At 53.0% G+C, this 18,173-nt stretch overlaps 1 protein-coding gene across 1 annotated transcript in view; it reads left to right on the top strand.

The window, feature by feature from the left end:
* Positions 1 to 17,268, top strand: part of Cdc42bpb (CDC42 binding protein kinase beta) — a 99,591-nt gene extending 82,323 nt beyond the window's left edge. The window contains exons 24-37 of the mRNA XM_046453234.2: positions 1,142 to 1,247; positions 1,565 to 1,701; positions 2,256 to 2,395; positions 3,567 to 3,648; positions 5,182 to 5,398; positions 5,546 to 5,608; positions 6,508 to 7,104; positions 9,849 to 9,946; positions 10,035 to 10,119; positions 10,239 to 10,356; positions 10,464 to 10,581; positions 11,329 to 11,434; positions 11,522 to 11,592; positions 16,028 to 17,268. Of these exons, the coding sequence (XP_046309190.1) occupies positions 1,142 to 1,247; positions 1,565 to 1,701; positions 2,256 to 2,395; positions 3,567 to 3,648; positions 5,182 to 5,398; positions 5,546 to 5,608; positions 6,508 to 7,104; positions 9,849 to 9,946; positions 10,035 to 10,119; positions 10,239 to 10,356; positions 10,464 to 10,581; positions 11,329 to 11,434; positions 11,522 to 11,592; positions 16,028 to 16,159 (2,070 nt within the window). The 3' untranslated portion in view covers positions 16,160 to 17,268. The remainder of the gene's footprint in view (positions 1 to 1,141; positions 1,248 to 1,564; positions 1,702 to 2,255; positions 2,396 to 3,566; positions 3,649 to 5,181; positions 5,399 to 5,545; positions 5,609 to 6,507; positions 7,105 to 9,848; positions 9,947 to 10,034; positions 10,120 to 10,238; positions 10,357 to 10,463; positions 10,582 to 11,328; positions 11,435 to 11,521; positions 11,593 to 16,027) is intronic.
* Positions 17,269 to 18,173: the final 905 nt, after the last annotated feature.

Below are 18,173 nucleotides of genomic sequence, written 5' to 3'. Positions count from 1 at the left end.
ACACAATGCAGGTTAGCTAGAAACTGCCAGAGTTCAGTCTCCCAGCCCTGTTCCTCTCTCAATGGGAACCTCTTTTATATCCAGTTCCTTCTCCAAGATTATTTGTATTTATCCGGCTACACTTAGAGATGTAGTTGTGGGTGAGAATTTCTCCCCAGCATAAATGGAACTATACCTGAATGTCCCCACCTTGAGTGTATCCCTGTGCCTGAGTGTGTGTGTGGCTCCACCCACTTCCCATGCTGGCCTAGGGGCTCTACAGGGTGGTCCTCTTCCTCTCAAATGTAAACGTCGGTACAGATGATAAGTTACCCTGGGTCAAGCCTAGCGAGCGCCCAGCCTTGTGCCTGAGGTGGAGCTTCTGTTCTGTTTAACGTAGACCAGTGTCTGAGGTTCTAGCTAGAGATGAAAAGCTTGATCTTGTTTGAGAGTGATTGAAGCTTGGACTCTGAGACATCAGTCCTTGCAGGATTGTGGACCAAGGAGAGAGGCCCTTTGTCTTGTGAGCACCTGATACCCAGAAGCAGCTCCATAAGGGTGCTGTGTGTCTTGGTTTTGCCCCCCTCCTGTAGCCTCTCCCTGGGGTGCTCTACCTGGGGTTGGCACTCACCACTCCCCACTTCTCCACAAGGTCTCGCCACATCTGTCTTCAGAAGTAGCGTGACACTTTTGTCGCTGTCTAGGCTTCATAAACATGCTGACCCAGCCCGGCACACTTTGCCTTTCCAGCCAGTCTCACGTCTCCTTCTGTCGGTTGTGTCCTAATGTGTCTGTCCTCCCAGCTGGCACAGTGGGTCTTTCTAGGCCTTTGCTGGGGACAGGGCTGCTGTAGATGTCTGTTACATTCATCTTGATCACACACCCAAGACACCTGAGCAACAGCCCAACCAAGATGTGTCCCTCAACTGGCCCCCAAAAGCCAGTTGGTGCTAATCACTGGGGGATATGCTAGCACCAGAGAGAAGGTCAGCTGTGCCGTGTGGGCCACTGGTTCGGCTCCTTGGGTCCTCTGATTAGCCATCAAGGATACATATCTAGAGAAAAATGGCACACTGCCACCTTTTCAAGACAAAAAAGCAGAATGACCCACCTTGTCTTGACTCCTGGGCTGCCTGACCTTCTTCTTGGTGTTCTTCTTCAGCCCAAAGCCCATCAGTTCAGCATCAAGTCCTTCTCCAGCCCCACTCAGTGCAGCCACTGCACCTCGCTGATGGTTGGACTGATCCGCCAGGGATACGCCTGTGAGGGTGAGTGCTGGCCATTGTCCAGAGGCCACATTGTCCACATGTGACTTTGACACACTCTGGGCCCTGGCTTCCTTCTTACAAGCACTAGTAAGGGCCTGGCCATCTGCACTTGCTGTATCCACAGAAGGCTGCAGCAGGCAACTATCGCCTGTCAACCATCATATAACACCCACAGCTAGTCCCCTGTGCATTTCCCTTGGAGGCTTTGTGGAGGTCAGGTCCTGCATGTCACCTTCCCTGTTTGGGTTGGGTGCCAGGGGCCATCGTGCTGCCTCCTTGGAGTTGCATGGTGCAAGAACCAGACTCTTCTCTTGCAGTGTGTGCGTTTGCCTGCCATGCGTCCTGCAGAGACAGTGCTCCCCAGGTGTGCCCCATCCCACCTGAGCAGTCCAAGAGGCCTCTCGGCGTGGATGTACAGAGAGGCATAGGAACGGCCTACAAGGGTTGTGTCAAGGTAGGAAGGGGGTCTGCAGCTTCTGTCCACGCCCTGACTGGTTCACTCTCTTTGGTCAGCTCGCGATGTCTTTGAAGTGTGGTAACAACTAAACACAGCTCCTTCTGAAGCAGTGCTTCCACTGAATGAGTGACCCAAGCACTGGTCCTGGGAGACCTCCCTCCCTGGAAGGAGGCCTTTGAGCAGGCTGAGGGCCCACAGAAGCCCTGCTCTCCCCACGTTTCCTTCCTCGTATGCTGAGCACGGCCAGTGAAAGGCATGGTTCCAAAGCTCAGAGTTGGCGAAGCTCCGAGTCCTTTCCCACGCAGCCCATGGGTGCTGTGTTTGGTGTGAGCCTGGCTGTTTGCTGCATCGTCACTGCTCCTGCATCACCTAGGTCATGGTGGAATTCTCCTCCGCAGTCCCTTGAGCTTCCTTGGCAAGGGCCACTCCACCCTTATTCAGATTCAGCCCTTACTACCAGCCTGGGGTGCCTTGAAGCATCCACCTGCTGCCCAGACATGTCCTGACTAGCCTCCCTGGCCCAGGGGAACATGGTCACTGTTCATCTGTAGGTCCCAAAGCCCACGGGGGTGAAGAAGGGATGGCAGCGGGCCTATGCGGTGGTCTGTGACTGCAAGCTCTTTCTGTACGACCTGCCTGAGGGAAAGTCCACCCAGCCAGGCGTCGTCGCGAGCCAAGTCCTGGACCTCAGGTTTGTTGCCTACAGCACCACTCGTGTTCTGTGAATCTTGTTCCACATTTGTCTTTGCTAAGATAAGTTTGTGGCTGGGTGACCATTAATGTTGCTTATACCTCTGTCTTCCTAAGTGTACTGTTTCAAAGAGTGAAAAACTAAGTTGTTACTTAAGTACATGCTATAACTTTCCTGCTTTGAATATTTATAAATTTCAAATCTGCCAGATGGACATTTAACACAAAACTATACCCCCAGGAACGAGCAGAAAATCCCAGAGAAAAATGGTACCGACTCTGGCAGTCTGTGCCTTGTGTACCACTGGGAGTTCTCTGAGCCAGGGCTCTGTGTGGCCACAGCTGTGCCACCCTGACCTCATCTCTTCTGTCAGGTGATACCTACCACCCTGGCTGGCATCAGATGCATGCAGAGTGCAGGGCAGGGGGCTTTGCCTGCCATCCTCCCCGTTTTCTCTGACTTCATGACTCTGCTCCTCGGGCTCCCTGTCTATAGAGTGAGGACAGGATTGCTCTGTTGATGCAGAGACTGCTGTGCAGGTCAAGCCAGTGACTAGAGGGAGGCACTCTCCAGAGCTTGGACGCAGGCCTGTGCATGGGTGCACTGCTTTCGTCTTGCCCTGTGCCGCCTGAGATGGCAGGTGCTGGCCGCAGGGTTGACTCCTGCACTGGCTGGATTTAGGGTCTGGCCTGGAGATTCGGGGTGCAGCAGTACCCTCCCTACTGGTCCTTTGCCATGCAGAGGTGTGCCCCAGGCTGGCATGAGCCTAAGTCACAGGCACTGCCTGAAGGCAGTTGGTGGCCAGCATGCAGACCCTAAGTCCAGGGTATGCTGGAGCTGTGCCTCCATGCTGGCCTCAGCCTTGCTTTTCACACATGGCTGAGAAATGGCCACCTGATGGTGCCAAGTGACTGATGTAGAGTTGTAACTGTGGGACAGTGACAGTGCGAGTCAGGGCGCAGCCTGTGCTCTCAGCCTGTGCTCTCAGCCGTTCTAACCATTGAAGCTCCTGCAGGAGTCTGGAGCAGTTGTGGGTTTGGTCACTCTAAGTGTCTCCTGGTCCAAGAGGTGACAAGGGCTTGCTGTGTTGGGGGAGGTAGCTTGGCATGGGTATCCTCTTCATAGAGTGGCTTGCTGAAGGGTGGCAACCAGGTGTGTTTTTTCTTACCAGGGATGACGAGTTTTCAGTAAGCTCAGTCCTGGCCTCAGATGTCATCCACGCAACACGCCGAGACATTCCCTGTATATTCAGGGTATGATTTTTTTTCTATATTTCATTAATTATTTTAAAAATTACATGGTTACTGGGTGCAGTGGCACAGTCCTGTAATCTCGGTGGCTCAGGAGGTTGAGGCAGGAAGATGGCAGCCTCAGCAATTTCACAAGGCAAAATAAAACATGAAAAGGGCTGGAGATGTGGCTTGGTAGTAGAGCTCCCCTGGGTTCAATCTCCAGTACTCAAAAATAAGAAAGTAAAAAGGCCTGGGAATTTAGCTCAGAGGTAGAACACCCCTGGGTTCCATCCCCAGTACCTGGAAGATGGTTAAATTACATTGATTCCTCAGCATTTCGTGCTGCAGCAGGTACTTGTGAACATCCAGAGCAGACTCTTTCCCTGCTTCTTGTCTTACCCAGGTCCTCATGCACATCTGCCCACCCCCCAACCCCTAACTGAGCAGCACCCCCCATCGCCATCAGCCTGTGACCTTCTGGTGGGACACCTCCTGGCAGCCACTCCTGAGGTCCCATACACTTCACTGGCCTTCCCTTTTCACCTCCTAAAGCACCTTTCCCTCCTGATCTGCAGCTCTTGCCTGGGCCATGGTGACTCCTGGTTCCAGAAGGGTTCTGCTCTAGCATGCCACTCCCAGCATTTTCTCATCACTAACAGCAGAACTGGAGTCATTTTTGTTTTTTTAATTAAGTTGACCTAGCTTGTGAGCCCCTCTGTGGCTGAGCCTACCCCTCCCCTCCCTTCCCCTCCCTGAATTAGAGTTAGTTGCTATGGCGTTAGGAAGCTTCTGGAAGACTGTGGATCAGAGAAAGAACCCACACACTTCCCTTCATGAGTCAAATCTTGATTGACCGTTTACGTCTGTGAGTCATCTCTTCACTGAATCAGTGCTCTGTTCAGTAACAGCCTCTTACAATACAAACATCACCACTGTCACGTGCTTACACAACCATCATCATTGTACGGCTAGTAAAAATCTCCAAGCTTCCTCGTAAGTTCCTGGTGAATGCTCAGAGGAAGGAGGATTTGAGACTCTTTGTCTTTCCTGGACACGTTTTTTCTTTTTCTTTTCTTCTCTTTTCCTTTTTTTTTAATACTTTTTTTTTTTTTAGTTATAGTTGGACCGATATCTTTATTTTATTTATTTATTTTTATGTGGTGCTAAGGATCGAACCCAGGTCCTGCCCGTGCTAGACGAACACTCTATCGCTGAGCTACAACCCCAACCCCTTTCCTGGACACTTTCTAAGAGTATACTTTTAAATTATAATAAAACACCATAGTTTTGGCAAGAGCAGAATTAACTGAAATCTGACCAGGAAGAAACTTCGTGGTGCTGTGTTTACAGCCTCACCCCTTCCTGCTTACTGCTGCTGAGAGTCGCGGGGCCAGCAGCTGAAGAGCCCCTGGTGACCCTTGCCAGGCAGCCCACAGGGACAGAAGCAGAAGCTCTAGGAAGCCTGACCTTCCTTTGTTGACTTGCAGGGCGAGTGGCTCCTGGGCAGGCCTGGCTCTGACTCCTGTTGTCTGTGTTTTGTTCTCCCTCATGAAGGTGACAGCCTCTCTCTTAGGTTCACCTGCTAAGAACAGCTCACTGCTCATTCTGACAGAGAATGAGAACGAGAAGAGAAAGTGGGTAGGGATCCTGGAAGGACTCCAGTCCATCCTCCATAAAAACCGGCTCAGGAACCAGGTCGTGCACGTCCCCCAGGAAGCCTACGACAGCACGCTGCCACTCATCAAGGCCATCCTCACTGCCGCCATAGTGGGTAAGTCCTCGTGGGCTTCAGAGGCAGAGGTTGGAATGGCTGTGACTCCAGGCCAGAGTTCAGTCAGGACCGCCCTGCCCCAGTATGCAGTTCCCAGGTGTCTGCAGAGGCAGATGGCTGGCTAACAGACATGTGTTGTTCCCCCAGATGGAGACAGGATTGCCGTTGGCCTGGAAGAAGGGCTCTATGTCATCGAGGTCACCCGGGATGGTATGTGAGCAGGGGCCTCCCACCCGTCATCTCAGGTCCAGCCTGGGTGCCTACAGCACACAGCCCGAAGGGCTCAAATGAGTTGGCCCCACGTATGAGTCCAGTCCCCACGTGGAGCATCGTGTAAGCAAGAGAGAGGCCGGTGGGAAGCAGCCGTGATAGCTGCCTCTGCCAAGCGCCCCCAGTGTGTTAGCATGCCAGGCGACAGACAGCAGGACGGTACCACATGTCTGGTGATGCGAGTGTATCCTCCCTACGTCAGAGTCCCCAGAGTGGGGGCTAGAGTGCCTTGCAGGAGGACCTGGTGGCAGCAGGCACTGAAGCACTGGTCCCTTAGTTCTGTGCTGGATGTGTCACTCTTGCCAGAGGGCTGTGGCCAGCAGGCCCTTCTGCACAGTGAGGGTGAGCCCAGAAGCCTTGTGTGGCCGTAGCAGCCTGACCAATGGTTCAGGTTGTAGAGCAGAGTGAGGATGGAGATTCTGAGCCCCTGCAGGTCCAGGGTTAGTGTGGGGCCAGTGAGGGGTGGGCACTTTCAGAGTTTGTTGGAGGATCTGGGGAGGCTGAAGATAGCATTTGTTCTCTGTATTCAAACCAAGGTTTCTTTGGTTAGGACATGAACTGGAATGAGATCCATGTCTACCCCACAGGGCCTCACTGCCCTCAGGAGTGGTGCCCAGCGAGGGCCCTGGCACACTGGGGGCTTGTGGGGTCAGGGGTGTTAGGACTATGGTAGGCAGTGGGCAGATGCTCCCGGGCATTTGTGCCTCTGGCCCCTTGCTGAGGATGGCTAGGACTGGCCACAATGGGGGGCTGCAAGGGCCTTGACACAGGTCCCCAGTAGAGCTGGGGGTCTGTGAGACGTCGATGGCTTCCCCTCACCCTTGTCCTCCTCACCACAGTGATCGTCCGTGCTGCTGATTGTAAGAAGGTGTACCAGATTGAGCTTGCACCCAAGGAAAAAATTGTCATCCTCCTCTGTGGCCGGAACCACCACGTGCACCTCTGTCCATGGTCTTCCTTTGACGGAGCAGAAGGCAACTTTGACATCAAGCTTCCGGAAACCAAGGGCTGCCAGCTTATAGCCACCGCGACGCTGAGAAAGAACTCCTCCACCTGTTTGTTCGTTGCGGTGAAGCGGCTGGTCCTCTGCTACGAGATCCAGAGAACTAAGCCTTTCCACAGGAAGTTCAGTGAGCTGGTGGCTCCGGGACATGTGCAGTGGATGGCCGTGTTCAAGGACAGGCTCTGTGTCGGCTACCCTTCTGGGTTCTCTCTGTTGAGCATCCAGGGGGACGGGCCGTCTCTAGACCTGGTAAATCCCACTGACCCCTCGCTTGCGTTCCTCTCACAGCAGTCTTTCGATGCCCTTTGTGCTGTGGAGCTCAAAAGTGAGGAGTACCTGCTTTGCTTCAGCCACATGGGACTGTACGTGGACCCTCAAGGCCGGAGGTCACGCATGCAGGAGCTCATGTGGCCTGCGGCTCCTGTCGCCTGTAGTATGTATATGTTTTCTGTTGCCATACCCCGTTGCCGCTTCTCACGTCCACGGTCGGCATGTGCTCCTTTGCTGTGGTTTGTCTCCCAGTCCGTAGCTGAGCGGTTGCAGGAGCTGGAGGGGCCTAGGCTCCGAGCACTGGCCAGATGCCACACCGCAGCAGTACAGGGGACCTGCGGGTCACCCCGGCCTGCCTGCTACCCTGAGCATGCTGCCTCATTGCTCCTGGGGCTTTGCAGGTGCCCCACAGAGGAGCCCCACGGGGGGCCTGTGGGCAGAGGGCACAGTGAATCAAAGAAGGGACCTTGTGTTTAACTCTTTCTAAAAAGGCTTTCCTCAAGTAAGTGTAAGTGTAAACTTACACAGCAATACAGTAAACTAAAGGGTTTTGGTGGCCAGGAAAAAGTCAACCCTGATGTCTAGGTCATAGGGGCCTGTGTTTCCTGGGAGTGGTAGGAGCCATTCTGTTTTCAAACAGCCGAGTTAGTAGTTTGTTCAGTGTGAGTGACTTCTGTGTGGACACCTGTGGCACTGGGCATAGTTGGGATGACTTGGGCACCCCCAGGGCCTAAGCCTGACAGACGGCCACTTCAGCCAGCCTGCAGCCTAGTTCTTTGAAGGGCCTTCAGCCTGGAAGTTCTCCATCTGGCTGTCATGGGATTATCAGGGTAGTAGCAGGTAGCCAGCAAGCAGGGCAGCCAGCAGGACACACAGCCCGCAGTGAGGGCACTGGAGCAGGAGGTGGGTATCATGTTTGCGCTTAATCACCTGAAACTGAAGCCTTCGTCTTCCTTACCTGTAGCCTTGCCAACTGGCAGTGTGCCCAGGGCACTGGGGCCAACACCCAGGCCTGGGGTGGGCTGCAGTGTCGCACACTGTCCTGTACACTGGGACAGCAGGGTTGGGGTGGGGGTGGCTGCAGGCCAGACCTGGAGTATGGTGCCATGCTCCTAGTCTCTGTCCTCACGTGCAGGGCTCCTGCCCACACACAACTCCTGCTTCCCAGGGTCCTTTGATTGTTTGGCACAGTTGAGGTTGAAAGGGATCCGGGTCACTAGTGCAGTGTTTCTGTAGGTGGCCACGTATAACCATGGACACCTGAGGTCATTGCGTCTCTGCCTTCGTGGTCTCCTGTCTTCTCTGCCCTGTGCGTAACATAGATGCCAAATCAATTTCAGAGCTGGTAAAAAATAATTTAACATTTAGGGTGAAGAGGTGCTTCTGCAGAGCTGTATGCTGAGTACTGTGTACTTGGCCATCTCTTAGGGGTGCCAGGTCTTGCAGAGGCGACTGAGAACCACAGCGGTTCTGTAACTTGCTAATCTTCAAACTCCAAAGCCCATATTCTTTCTGCTGTATTAATTTTTTAGGTTATTTGTTTCTTTAGACATCTCAATTTTTTCAAAAATTATCGGAAACGAAACCCCCACAGCAAGTGAGAGTTCTTCCTCCAGAATTCCCCTATGAAGACTGCACACCTGAAAGTCAATTCAGGGTCAGCTTTTGCATGTGGCCTTCAAAAAGTGGGCCAACCTTGTGTCTGGAATGTCACTTCTGAGAGGCTGGTGACTAGGCCCAGCACCCTGTCTACCTCCCCGGCCCTGCTGTCCTTCCTTTCCCCTGCACAGGGGCAGGAGAGGGCGGTGCGGGCTGGCTGCAGGCTGTGCCGGAAGTGGAGCCGAGGTGCTCATGCGCACTCCAGCTGGACAGCATAGGTCGACTGACCTGGGATTTGGAAGACTGGGCACAGCTTTCTCTTAACTTCATGTCTTGCTGGCCTTTAGCTCTGCCTGTCCATGAGGGGCCACCTGGGAACTGTGCCAGGGAGAGGTCGAATGGCAGCAGTTAGGGTGCCTAGAGGGTGGCCCCCTGTGGGAAGTGGTCACCCACTGCTCCTAGTCCATCAGGTCATGCAGGTGGCCTTCACTGCCATCCTCAAAATGGGGGCATCCTCTCAACCTCCCATGCCCACTGTCAACCTAACGGCTGGCCAGCTGTTGTCAGTCAATGGGAAGATACACCAGCCATAAGTGACCATTCTCATGTGTTTTCAGAGCAGGCTACTAGAGGGTTCCCCCACATCCTCGGGGATCTGTTTGACAGTACCATGCTGTGGGGAGGTCTCACACTCACCCAGAACCTGCCTGCCTTGGTGCTGACTGGACGAGGGACCACCCCACTGCATGGTGCTGAATAGTTGGCCCCACCTGAACTCTGCACCTGTGGGCCTGGATTGATAGGCTTCTATAGCCATCAATTCTGATAGGAGAACTAGATGAAAAAACAAGCTTTTAAAATCATTCTAAGTATCTATACTGTGGTGTTTAAGCTGTCACATACAGACAAGTCCGTGGCGCACACCTTCAATCCCAGATACCCTAGAAGCTTAGGCAGGAGGACCGCAAGTTCAAGGCCAGCCTAAGCCACTTAGCAAAGCCCTCAGCAACTTAGTGAGACCCTGTCTCAAAAATTAAAAAAGGCTGGGGATGTGGCTCAATGGTTGAGCACGTGAGTTCCATCCCCAGCACCAAAAATTTATGTAGTTATGCTGGGGGTGGGGGGGGTGGTGACACGTTAAACGTGTGTGTCGCCCTGTAATGAACACGACTGGTAAGGTGGGAACATGAAGCCCAGGGGGCGGGCAGTGCTGCCCCCTCCTCTGAACCTTGTCAGGCCGAGGTGGCCTTAGGAGGTAGCAGGCAGGGCCCAGCGCTGCCACTCACCCATTGGCTCCATCTGTGTCAGGCTGCAGCGGCTCCCACGTTACCGTGTACAGTGAGTACGGCGTGGACGTCTTCGACGTGTGCACCATGGAGTGGGTGCAGACCATCGGCCTGCGGAGGGTGAGGCAGCCTCGTGGTCTTGTGTGGGTGGGCTTCCCCTGCCCACCTGTGGCCAAACGTGACTGTCACTCTCTGGTTTCCAACACAGATAAGGCCCTTGAACTCTGACGGCAGCCTCAACCTCCTTGGCTGTGAGCCTCCGCGCCTTATCTACTTCAAGAGCAAGTCCTCAGGTGAGCCTCCCATCATAGGGGGCAGAATCGCGGCCCCAAGCATCCAGCAGTTGCTCTCAGGCCTGGGGTATACTTGCCACTCAGCAGCAGCCATGGTGACTGCATGCTCTCTGCTGCAGGAACGGTCCTCAATGTGCCAGACACCTCAGACAGCAGCAAGAAGCAGATGCTCCGGACTCGAAGCAAACGGCGCTTTGTCTTCAAGGTGCCGGAGGAGGAGAGGCTGCAGCAGAGGCGGTAAGGGCCAGGGCCCTGGCTGGCCAGGCCTCGCCTGAGGAAGGACTGGCTTGGAGCTGAGAGGATTTTTACATATTCCTGAATCTCAGAACGTTTCCTTTCCCCAGAGAGATGCTCAGAGACCCAGAATTGAGGTCCAAGATGATATCCAACCCCACCAACTTCAACCACGTGGCCCACATGGGCCCGGGCGACGGGATGCAGGTGCTCATGGACCTGCCTCTGGTGCGTTCAGGTCTGGGGGGTGGGGGGGGCGTCCTGTGCAGGCACCTGGCTCTGAAACTCAAAGCAGGGCCCACCTAGGACCTTGCTCCCCAGCCTCTCACTGTCACATTGACCTGGAGCAACTATCATGTGGCCACCTGCTTAAGCTCCCTTCTCTAGCATTTTTCTTGTCCTGGGCATCTGTGTGCCACCTTGAGCCACTTGCTACACCATGGGTGGGCATCTGGGCTGGTGGCAGGCCCTGCTGTTTTCACCTCATTGTCCCTTAGGAAACCAGCCCTAAGAGAATGATTTATAACTTCTTAGTATAAACACAATAACATGCTTTTTAAAAATCCTAAATGTGAAGTTGAGCACAGTGAGGCACACCTGAAACCCAGCTGTCGTATCCAGGGGCTAAGGCAGGAGGATCACAAGTTTAAGACTAGCCTCTGCAATTTAGCAAGACCCCATCTCCAAAAATAAGGGTTGGGTGTATAGCTCAGTGGTAGAGCACCCCTGGCTCAGTCGCTAGAAACTCCCCCCACAAAAAAAAAAAGAGAGAGAGGAAAGAAAGAAAGAAATTGTAGGATTTGACTTGTGAAATTGTCGTGACTGGTTCTTATCTCAAACCTAGTGGAGGCTATGTCCAGAGATCTGCAACCCATTTGCCCACTGAAGTCCCATTGTGCAGACCTTGTTGTGGGCCTGGGTGCTGGTGCAGCCTGTGGTCACTGTCCCCTGCTCATGCAATGCTCTCTCTCCCAGAGTGCTGCACCCCTCACCCAGGAGGAGAGGCCTGGCCCTGCCCCTGCCAGCTTGGCCCGGCAGCCTCCCTGCAGGAGCAAGCCCTACGTCTCCTGGCCCTCCTCAGGTACCAGAAAGGGGTGGGGCTGAGCAGGAATTGAGCTCCATCAGCTCACAGCTGTTCCCTAAGGTGACGGCTGTTCTTGCTTTGCAGGTGGGCCAGAGCCTGGAGGGACCGTACCTCTGAGGAGCATGTCCGACCCCGACCAGGATTTTGACAAAGAGGTAGGGTAAAGCCCCAGCAACACAAAGTGGCATGTCCACCTGTAGGTCCACTGTGGAGAGGACCAAAGTGGCTTTTGAGAAGGACTCTGCACTGCCTCTAGGGCAGCACCGAGGTCAAGCATGCTGAGGGCTGGGAGGAGGAGGCTCGCGCAGCTGTGGCCCCCAGGGGAGCAGTCCAAGGCCTGGAGGCCTGGGCAGTGTTGCCAGCCCCTCCAGAGCTCTATACGTTCTGAGGGAGGTGTGCGTGTCCCCTCCTTGGTCCTGAGTCCTGGTCTCCTGCACAGCCCCTCTCTGCCCCAGTGCTAGCCCAGCCCCTCCAGCAGAGCTGCTGAGGGTGTGACAGGCACATCCTGATGAAAACTTCTCTGGAAATTTATTTTCTCCCAGAAACTTCACACCTTACAGAATTTTCTGTACAATATTTACATGTGCATGTGGCATTCCAGCAGCTGCCCTGGTCCTGGAGGACCTTCCTTTCTGGTCTCTGCTCTCCTTCCTTTCCTGAGCCACTTGGTGCTGGGAGTGGGCAGCAGCACCCTCCTGTGCTTTGAGGCCATACTGCCCCATGCCTCAGTCTCCCCTGTGTGTGTGTGGCCAAGATACAGAGAAGTGAATTGGAACTCATCTGGCACCGCAGGTGGCCTGGAAATGAGGGCCTTGATATTGCTGCCCATAGGCAAGGGTGGAGGTGCTGGCTCCTCCCTCAGCCTCAGCCCAGCACAGAGTGCTGTCCAGCATTTGCTGCCAACCAGAGGCCCACTGAGGCTGTCTCCCCAGAACAGATCAGCTGGTCCTTCCATATCTTCCCATTCTTTCCCCTCGACGGCTCCCCATGCTCCACTGGATGCTGCAGGAATGTGTTTTCCAGCTGCTGACAGATGCTGTTTTCCGTGGAGTCTACTCAAACGCTTTGCAGGAGACCAGCTTGGGCAAATTAGCAGGACCTTGTCTAAAAATAAAATGAAAAGCCAGGCATAGTGGCACCCACCTGCAATCCCAGCAATTCAGGAAGCTGAGGCTACTTAATGAGGTTCTATCTCTAAATAAAGTATAAAAAATGGGCTGGGGATGTGGCTCAGTGGTTGAGTGACCTTGGGTTCACTCTCTGGTACCAAAAACAAATCTGGAGATGTAATTCCTGGGGAGCAGGTGCCCAGCACATGTGAGGCCCCAGGTTCTACTCCAACACCAAGAAAAAAACCTTTGCAGGGTACTGTTTGTCGTGGCATCTTGAAAGAATGTGTACATGAGCACATGTGTGTGTCTTCAGGTAGTTGCCAACGCAGCTGTGCATGTGATCAGTGCAGTGCCTGTGCCCTCGCCCTGGGGCCTCAGAGCACCACTAGGAGAGTCCTGTAGAACAGGTCTGGATCCGCAGGCCCCTCACCTGGCCAGGGTGCTCTTCTTGACTGGCAGCATTCTCAGGGCTGTCCAGGTTCTTATCTAGCCTTCCCAAGTGGCCTCTGGGCTTTTGATGCTTGCAGATGTTGTACATCATTATGGCACATTCCCTTGTGTCCCTGGTCACGCGTGCTGTCTTACCAGCGTGCTCCTAGCGTCTGTCTGTGAGCATTTTGCTCCAGTGTTCATCCATACGGCCTTACATTCCGGGGGGAATCATCCATGTCACACAGTTGTCTTAATGTGGGGCTTTCTTTCCTGGAAGGTTTCAACAGGCCTCCCACTGCCTGAAACTGCTGCCTTGTAAAGGAAGGTCTTCCCCCTCCTGTTTTTATCCCCTTGAATTTTAAAACTCTTCAAACTTCCAGTAAAGTCGCAAGAGCAATAGCATGAGCAGACCACATGAGCACTGAGCCAAATCTGTCCTCCCGTTTCCCTTTATTCTTTTGGAAGAGCCAGTTGAAGGCACATGCAGCATCGCAGCCCTCTGTGAGCGTCTGAGTGAGGGTGCCCCCACAGCCGTGGCCACCTGCCACTCTCAGGCACTTGCCCTGGTCCCGGGCCCTTCATCCTCAAACCCCCTTCTAAATCCAGAATGCAGTCATGGGGTGTGCACACTATTACCTGCCAGGTCTTTTCAGTATTATGTGTCTGGCCTTTTAAATTTTTTATTTACTTTATTTTTTTATCTGTCTTACTTTACTTATGGTTTTGAGGGTTGAACCCAGGGGTGCTGTCCCACTAAGCTACATCCCTCCCTTTTTAGTTTTGAAATAAGTCTCACTAACTTGCAGAGGCTGACTTTGAACTTGGAATTCTCCTGCTTCAGCCTCCTGAGTCCCTGGCCCTGGCTGGGTTTGGCTTTTCTTTTCTTTTCTTTTTTTTTTTATTTAATCTTTTATGGCATTAAACTGGTTTTAGAAAGTACAGTTCTTTTGGAGAATACCCCTCAGTCAGGGCTTGTCTGATTCTCTGAATGAGGTTAAGAGTGGCAAACCCCCCAGCCACCCAGGTCTCAGAGAGTCACATGCATTTCTCCTGAAATTTCCCCGCTGGTTGCTTGTATCATGCCCTTTGACCTAAGGCAGGGACACTACCTTGGATGTCCATGGTGCACACCTGTCAAGTTGACAGTCTGCGTGTTCCAGTTTTCTCCGTGTCCCAGCAACATCCTTCACCACATTTCCTCTGGGGCAAGATCGAGTATACCAGGCACCACCTGTCACTGCCTGTCTCTCTAGTCCCTTTGCTCTGGAACAGGCCGTGGCCCTCCTTTGCTGGCTAACAGTATGTAGTTGGCCCAGGTTCCTCCCAGGCCAAGGGAGTCCTGTAGGGTCCAGCTGTCCCTGGGTAGGCACCCTGTTTATTCTGCATGCACGCTGTTTGTTCTTTTAAACTCATGTGAGATCATGACACATAAAAGTGGCTTTTTATTTCTTTATTTTTTTGTGGTGCTGGGGATTGAACCCAGGTCCTTGTGTATGCGAGGCAAGTGCTCTACCAATGAGCTATGTCCCCAGCCCCCCATGTCCATTTTTAATTGGGATATTTTCTTATATGTATTCTAAATGCTAGACCCTTATCATATATATCTTTTGCAAACATTTTCTCCTGAATGTCATCGTATCACATTCTTAATAATGTGCTTTGATGTATAAAAGGTTCTAATTTATTTTTTACTTTTTATTTTTTTCCTTCTGTTGCTTGGATTTTAGAAGTCTTAACCTAATAATCCACTATTGCCAAGTCCAGGGTGATGAAGATTTACTCCTGTTTTCATCTATGAGCTCTATGGTTTTAGCTATCATGTTTAGGCTGCTGGTCTGTTGGAGTAATTTTGCTTGTGATGTGAGGTAGAGCTCTGACTTCCTTCTTCTGCATGTAAATACTCAGCATATTTGTTTAAGGTCTGTTTTTCCCACTGGATGGTCTCGGCATATATTGAAAAATCAGTTGACCACAGGTATTATTTCTGGTCTCTCCATTCTATTCCATTATCTGTATATCTGCCTTTACATTGGTACCACAGTGTTGTAGTGTATTTTGAAGTAGTAAGTTTGGGAAGTGTGAATCCTTAAGCTTTCTTTCTGTTTAATATTGCTTTGACTATTCTGGGACCCTTGTACTTGTATATGAAACTGAGGATTGCTTTTCTATTTCTGCTAAAAAGCCATTGGAATTTCAGTAGAGATTGTGTCGAATCTGTAGACCACTTTGGGGAGTAATGCCATCTTAAGTCTTCCAATCCATGAACATGGGATATCTTTCCATTGATTGAGTGATTTTTAGAAGTGATTTGCAATTTATAACATACAAATCTTTTGCCTCCTTGGTTAAATTTATTTTTCATATTTACTCTCTTGGGATACTTTTGTAAATGGACTTGTTTTTCTCGGTTTCCTTTTCAAGCTATTCATGGCTGGTGGGTAAAAGCACAGTTGATTTCCCTTGTGTTGATCCTGTACCTGCAGCTGTGCTGAATTCACTTGGTTTTTGTGAGTTCTTTGGGATTTCCCATGGATAGAGTCATGTATTCTACAAATGGAGATCATTGGGCTTCTTTTCCAACCTGGGCGCCTCTGTGGCCTTTTCTGGCCCAGTGTTGCTGGCTGGAACTTCCAGTGCAGTGTCAAGCTGCGGCGTTAAAAGCACACCCTTGGCTTTTTCCTGATACAGGAGAAAGCTGTCTCCACTGAATGGTATCAGCTGTGGATTTTTCATAAAGGTCCTTTCACCATGTTGAGCGCATACTCCCAAGAGAGTGTCATTTATGACTTTTGGCCCTTTGGTTGCAGGTCATTTTGGCCTTTTGGTTGCTGCTTCATCGTCGAGTCTCTATTCTGTAATTGTCAGTACCAGGTCCTTTCTGAGTGCCTTTACAGGCTGACACCAGCAAGCTTAAGGACCTTGTGAATAGCTTATGTAGTGTTTTTCCTAACAGGAAAAGAGTAGCCCCTGTGCCTCCCTCCAGGGCCGTATATGTCCACCCAGCCCTGTGACAGCTGGTTCTCATGTGTTCTCTTTGCATTGACAGCCTGACTCGGATTCCACCAAACACTCAACTCCCTCGAACAGCTCCAACCCCAGCGGCCCGCCGAGCCCAAACTCGCCCCACAGGAGCCAGCTCCCCCTCGAAGGCCTGGAGCAGCCAACCTGTGACGCCTGAGACCACCAGAGCACCACCGTGGGGTCAGGGAGCCGGGATGGCCCCAGCATCAGTGCCAAGACTGAGCTGACCCTCCAGTGTTGTCCAAGGAAATGTAGATCCGTTTGTAGATATGGAGATGGAGAAAAGTCTTTATTAGAGTAACGGTCAGTTTTACACCACGTCATGCGTGGCATAGACCAGATCTGTTTGTCTGCACAGCCGTGAGGCGACTCTTCTGTTTGCACATGAAGGACCACCACACACTTCCCTCCCACCCAAAGCCAGCCGGGAAGGCTGTGGGGCGCTGCTGGCTGCCTCAGCAGAGCCCCGTGAGAACCGGCCACTGGGGACAGCAGGCGGCTCAGGACGCAGCCTCAGGGCCTGGGCTCTACCCTGGCTCCTGAGGCTGCGTCTGAGACCAGAGGGCAAGAGTAGGAGCGCTGAGTCGTTCCCAGAGTCACTAGCATTTGAGGACAGGCACATGGAGGTCAGCTGTGGAAGTCCTGGTGGCTACCGTGTCCCTGTGAGCCAGAGTACTCTAGGTCACAGCCGTGTGGTGCCAGCAGCATCAGCGCCACGAAGGCAGCTGCACTTCCACTTGCCACCAGGCGCCCGCCTCCTGCCACAGCCAGCGTCACCTACAGGCACGCCCTGTGGCCTTCCCTTTCCGCCCCGCATGGAGCCCCGTGATTAGTAGCCCGTGTGAATCACGTAGACTCGCCCGACACTCCTGCACATCAGCCCAGTTCACAGCGCGTGACGCCTGCGCGTTTAACCTCACCCCTCTGTGTCCAGTGTTGAGTGACCAGGTCTGTGGCCCTGTCTCACTGAGGCTTGTGATTCACTGTGGTAGCAGATGCAGCTTGTCACAGCTGGAGACTGGGCTCCCATCTCCCACAAGGTGCGCTTGGCTGGGTGGGCACTGAGGGATGTGGCACCGCTGGCTGTCACACCCAGCACCTGCCTGCCTTCTCCGCCCTCCCGGGCCTCACGCTGGGCGGGCACCTGCTGGGGGTTCTGGTTTTTACTTTTTTAATGTAAGTCTGAGTCTTTGTAATTATTGAATTGTGAGAACATTTTTGAATAATTTACCTGTCAATAAAGCAGGAGATGGCAATTTTAATGTTCCTAGTGGTTTGTTTGGGTTTGATGTTGCCCTAATTGCCTGCACTGCCAGGAGAACCCATACAGGAAGTGCCTCCTGGAAGGTCCATGGTGTGTTGCCCTGCCCACAGAAGCTGTGCTGTGGTCAGTGTAGAAGTCACATAAAAGGCCACTGGGCTAAGCAGAAGAGCATGACCTGGAGGGGCTGCCTGTCCACGGGTACATCTCAACTCCCCAGCAGAGGGCGACCTGGAGCAGGTGACCGACCCCCTGGCCAGGGATCCGGAGCAGCCTACAGTGAATCAGGTGATACCTCCCGCTCACTGGGACCTCCAGCTAGTCCATCCTTGGTAAGATGAACGCAGCAAGGGCACCTGCCCAGGCGTGTGGCCTGAGGATGAGTTCAGAGAGCAGCCAGCTGGGTGGCGGGCAGGGCCGGGGACCTGGGAAGTGCCCACTCTACTGTGATGGCAGCAGCTACCCCCAGCTCTGTGCTGCTCTGCAGTCCACGTTGGCCAGTGGCCTGTCCTGAGCCAGGGGAGCGACAGGGCGAATTTCAGGCAAATCGGCCCTCAGGGTCCTGCCCACAAGAGGTCGGCATTGATCTGTCCCCATTTCCTTGGCAAGCTGAACACCACACCATCTGGGAGGCACGCAGTGTTCTTCCTGTCCCACTGCAGACCTGGTGGGAGCAGCAGTGGCCATGCAGGCACACCTATGAAGACAGAGAAGCAGAGCCCTCGGGGTCCACGGGGCGGGCTGTCAGCTCCACCCCACATGCCTGTCCTCAGGCCTCAAACTGCCTCCGGTTTCGGCCACTGTTTGGAAATGCTGTGGTAGACTGTGGCATCCACGTAGGGGAACGCATGTGGCCAGAGTGACAGACTGCAGCCCAGCCAGCAGGCCACTACCCAAGGGAGGCCAGGCT

The sequence above is a fragment of the Marmota monax genome, unplaced genomic scaffold (genome assembly GCF_021218885.2).
Source record: "Marmota monax isolate L192 unplaced genomic scaffold, Marmota_monax_Labrador192_F-V1.1 WCK01_AAM20220418_F8-fsc00190, whole genome shotgun sequence".
Classification (NCBI taxonomy): domain Eukaryota; kingdom Metazoa; phylum Chordata; class Mammalia; order Rodentia; family Sciuridae; genus Marmota; species Marmota monax.
Note: the sequence above shows the minus strand (reverse complement) of the source record. Positions and strands in the feature narration are given on the sequence as shown.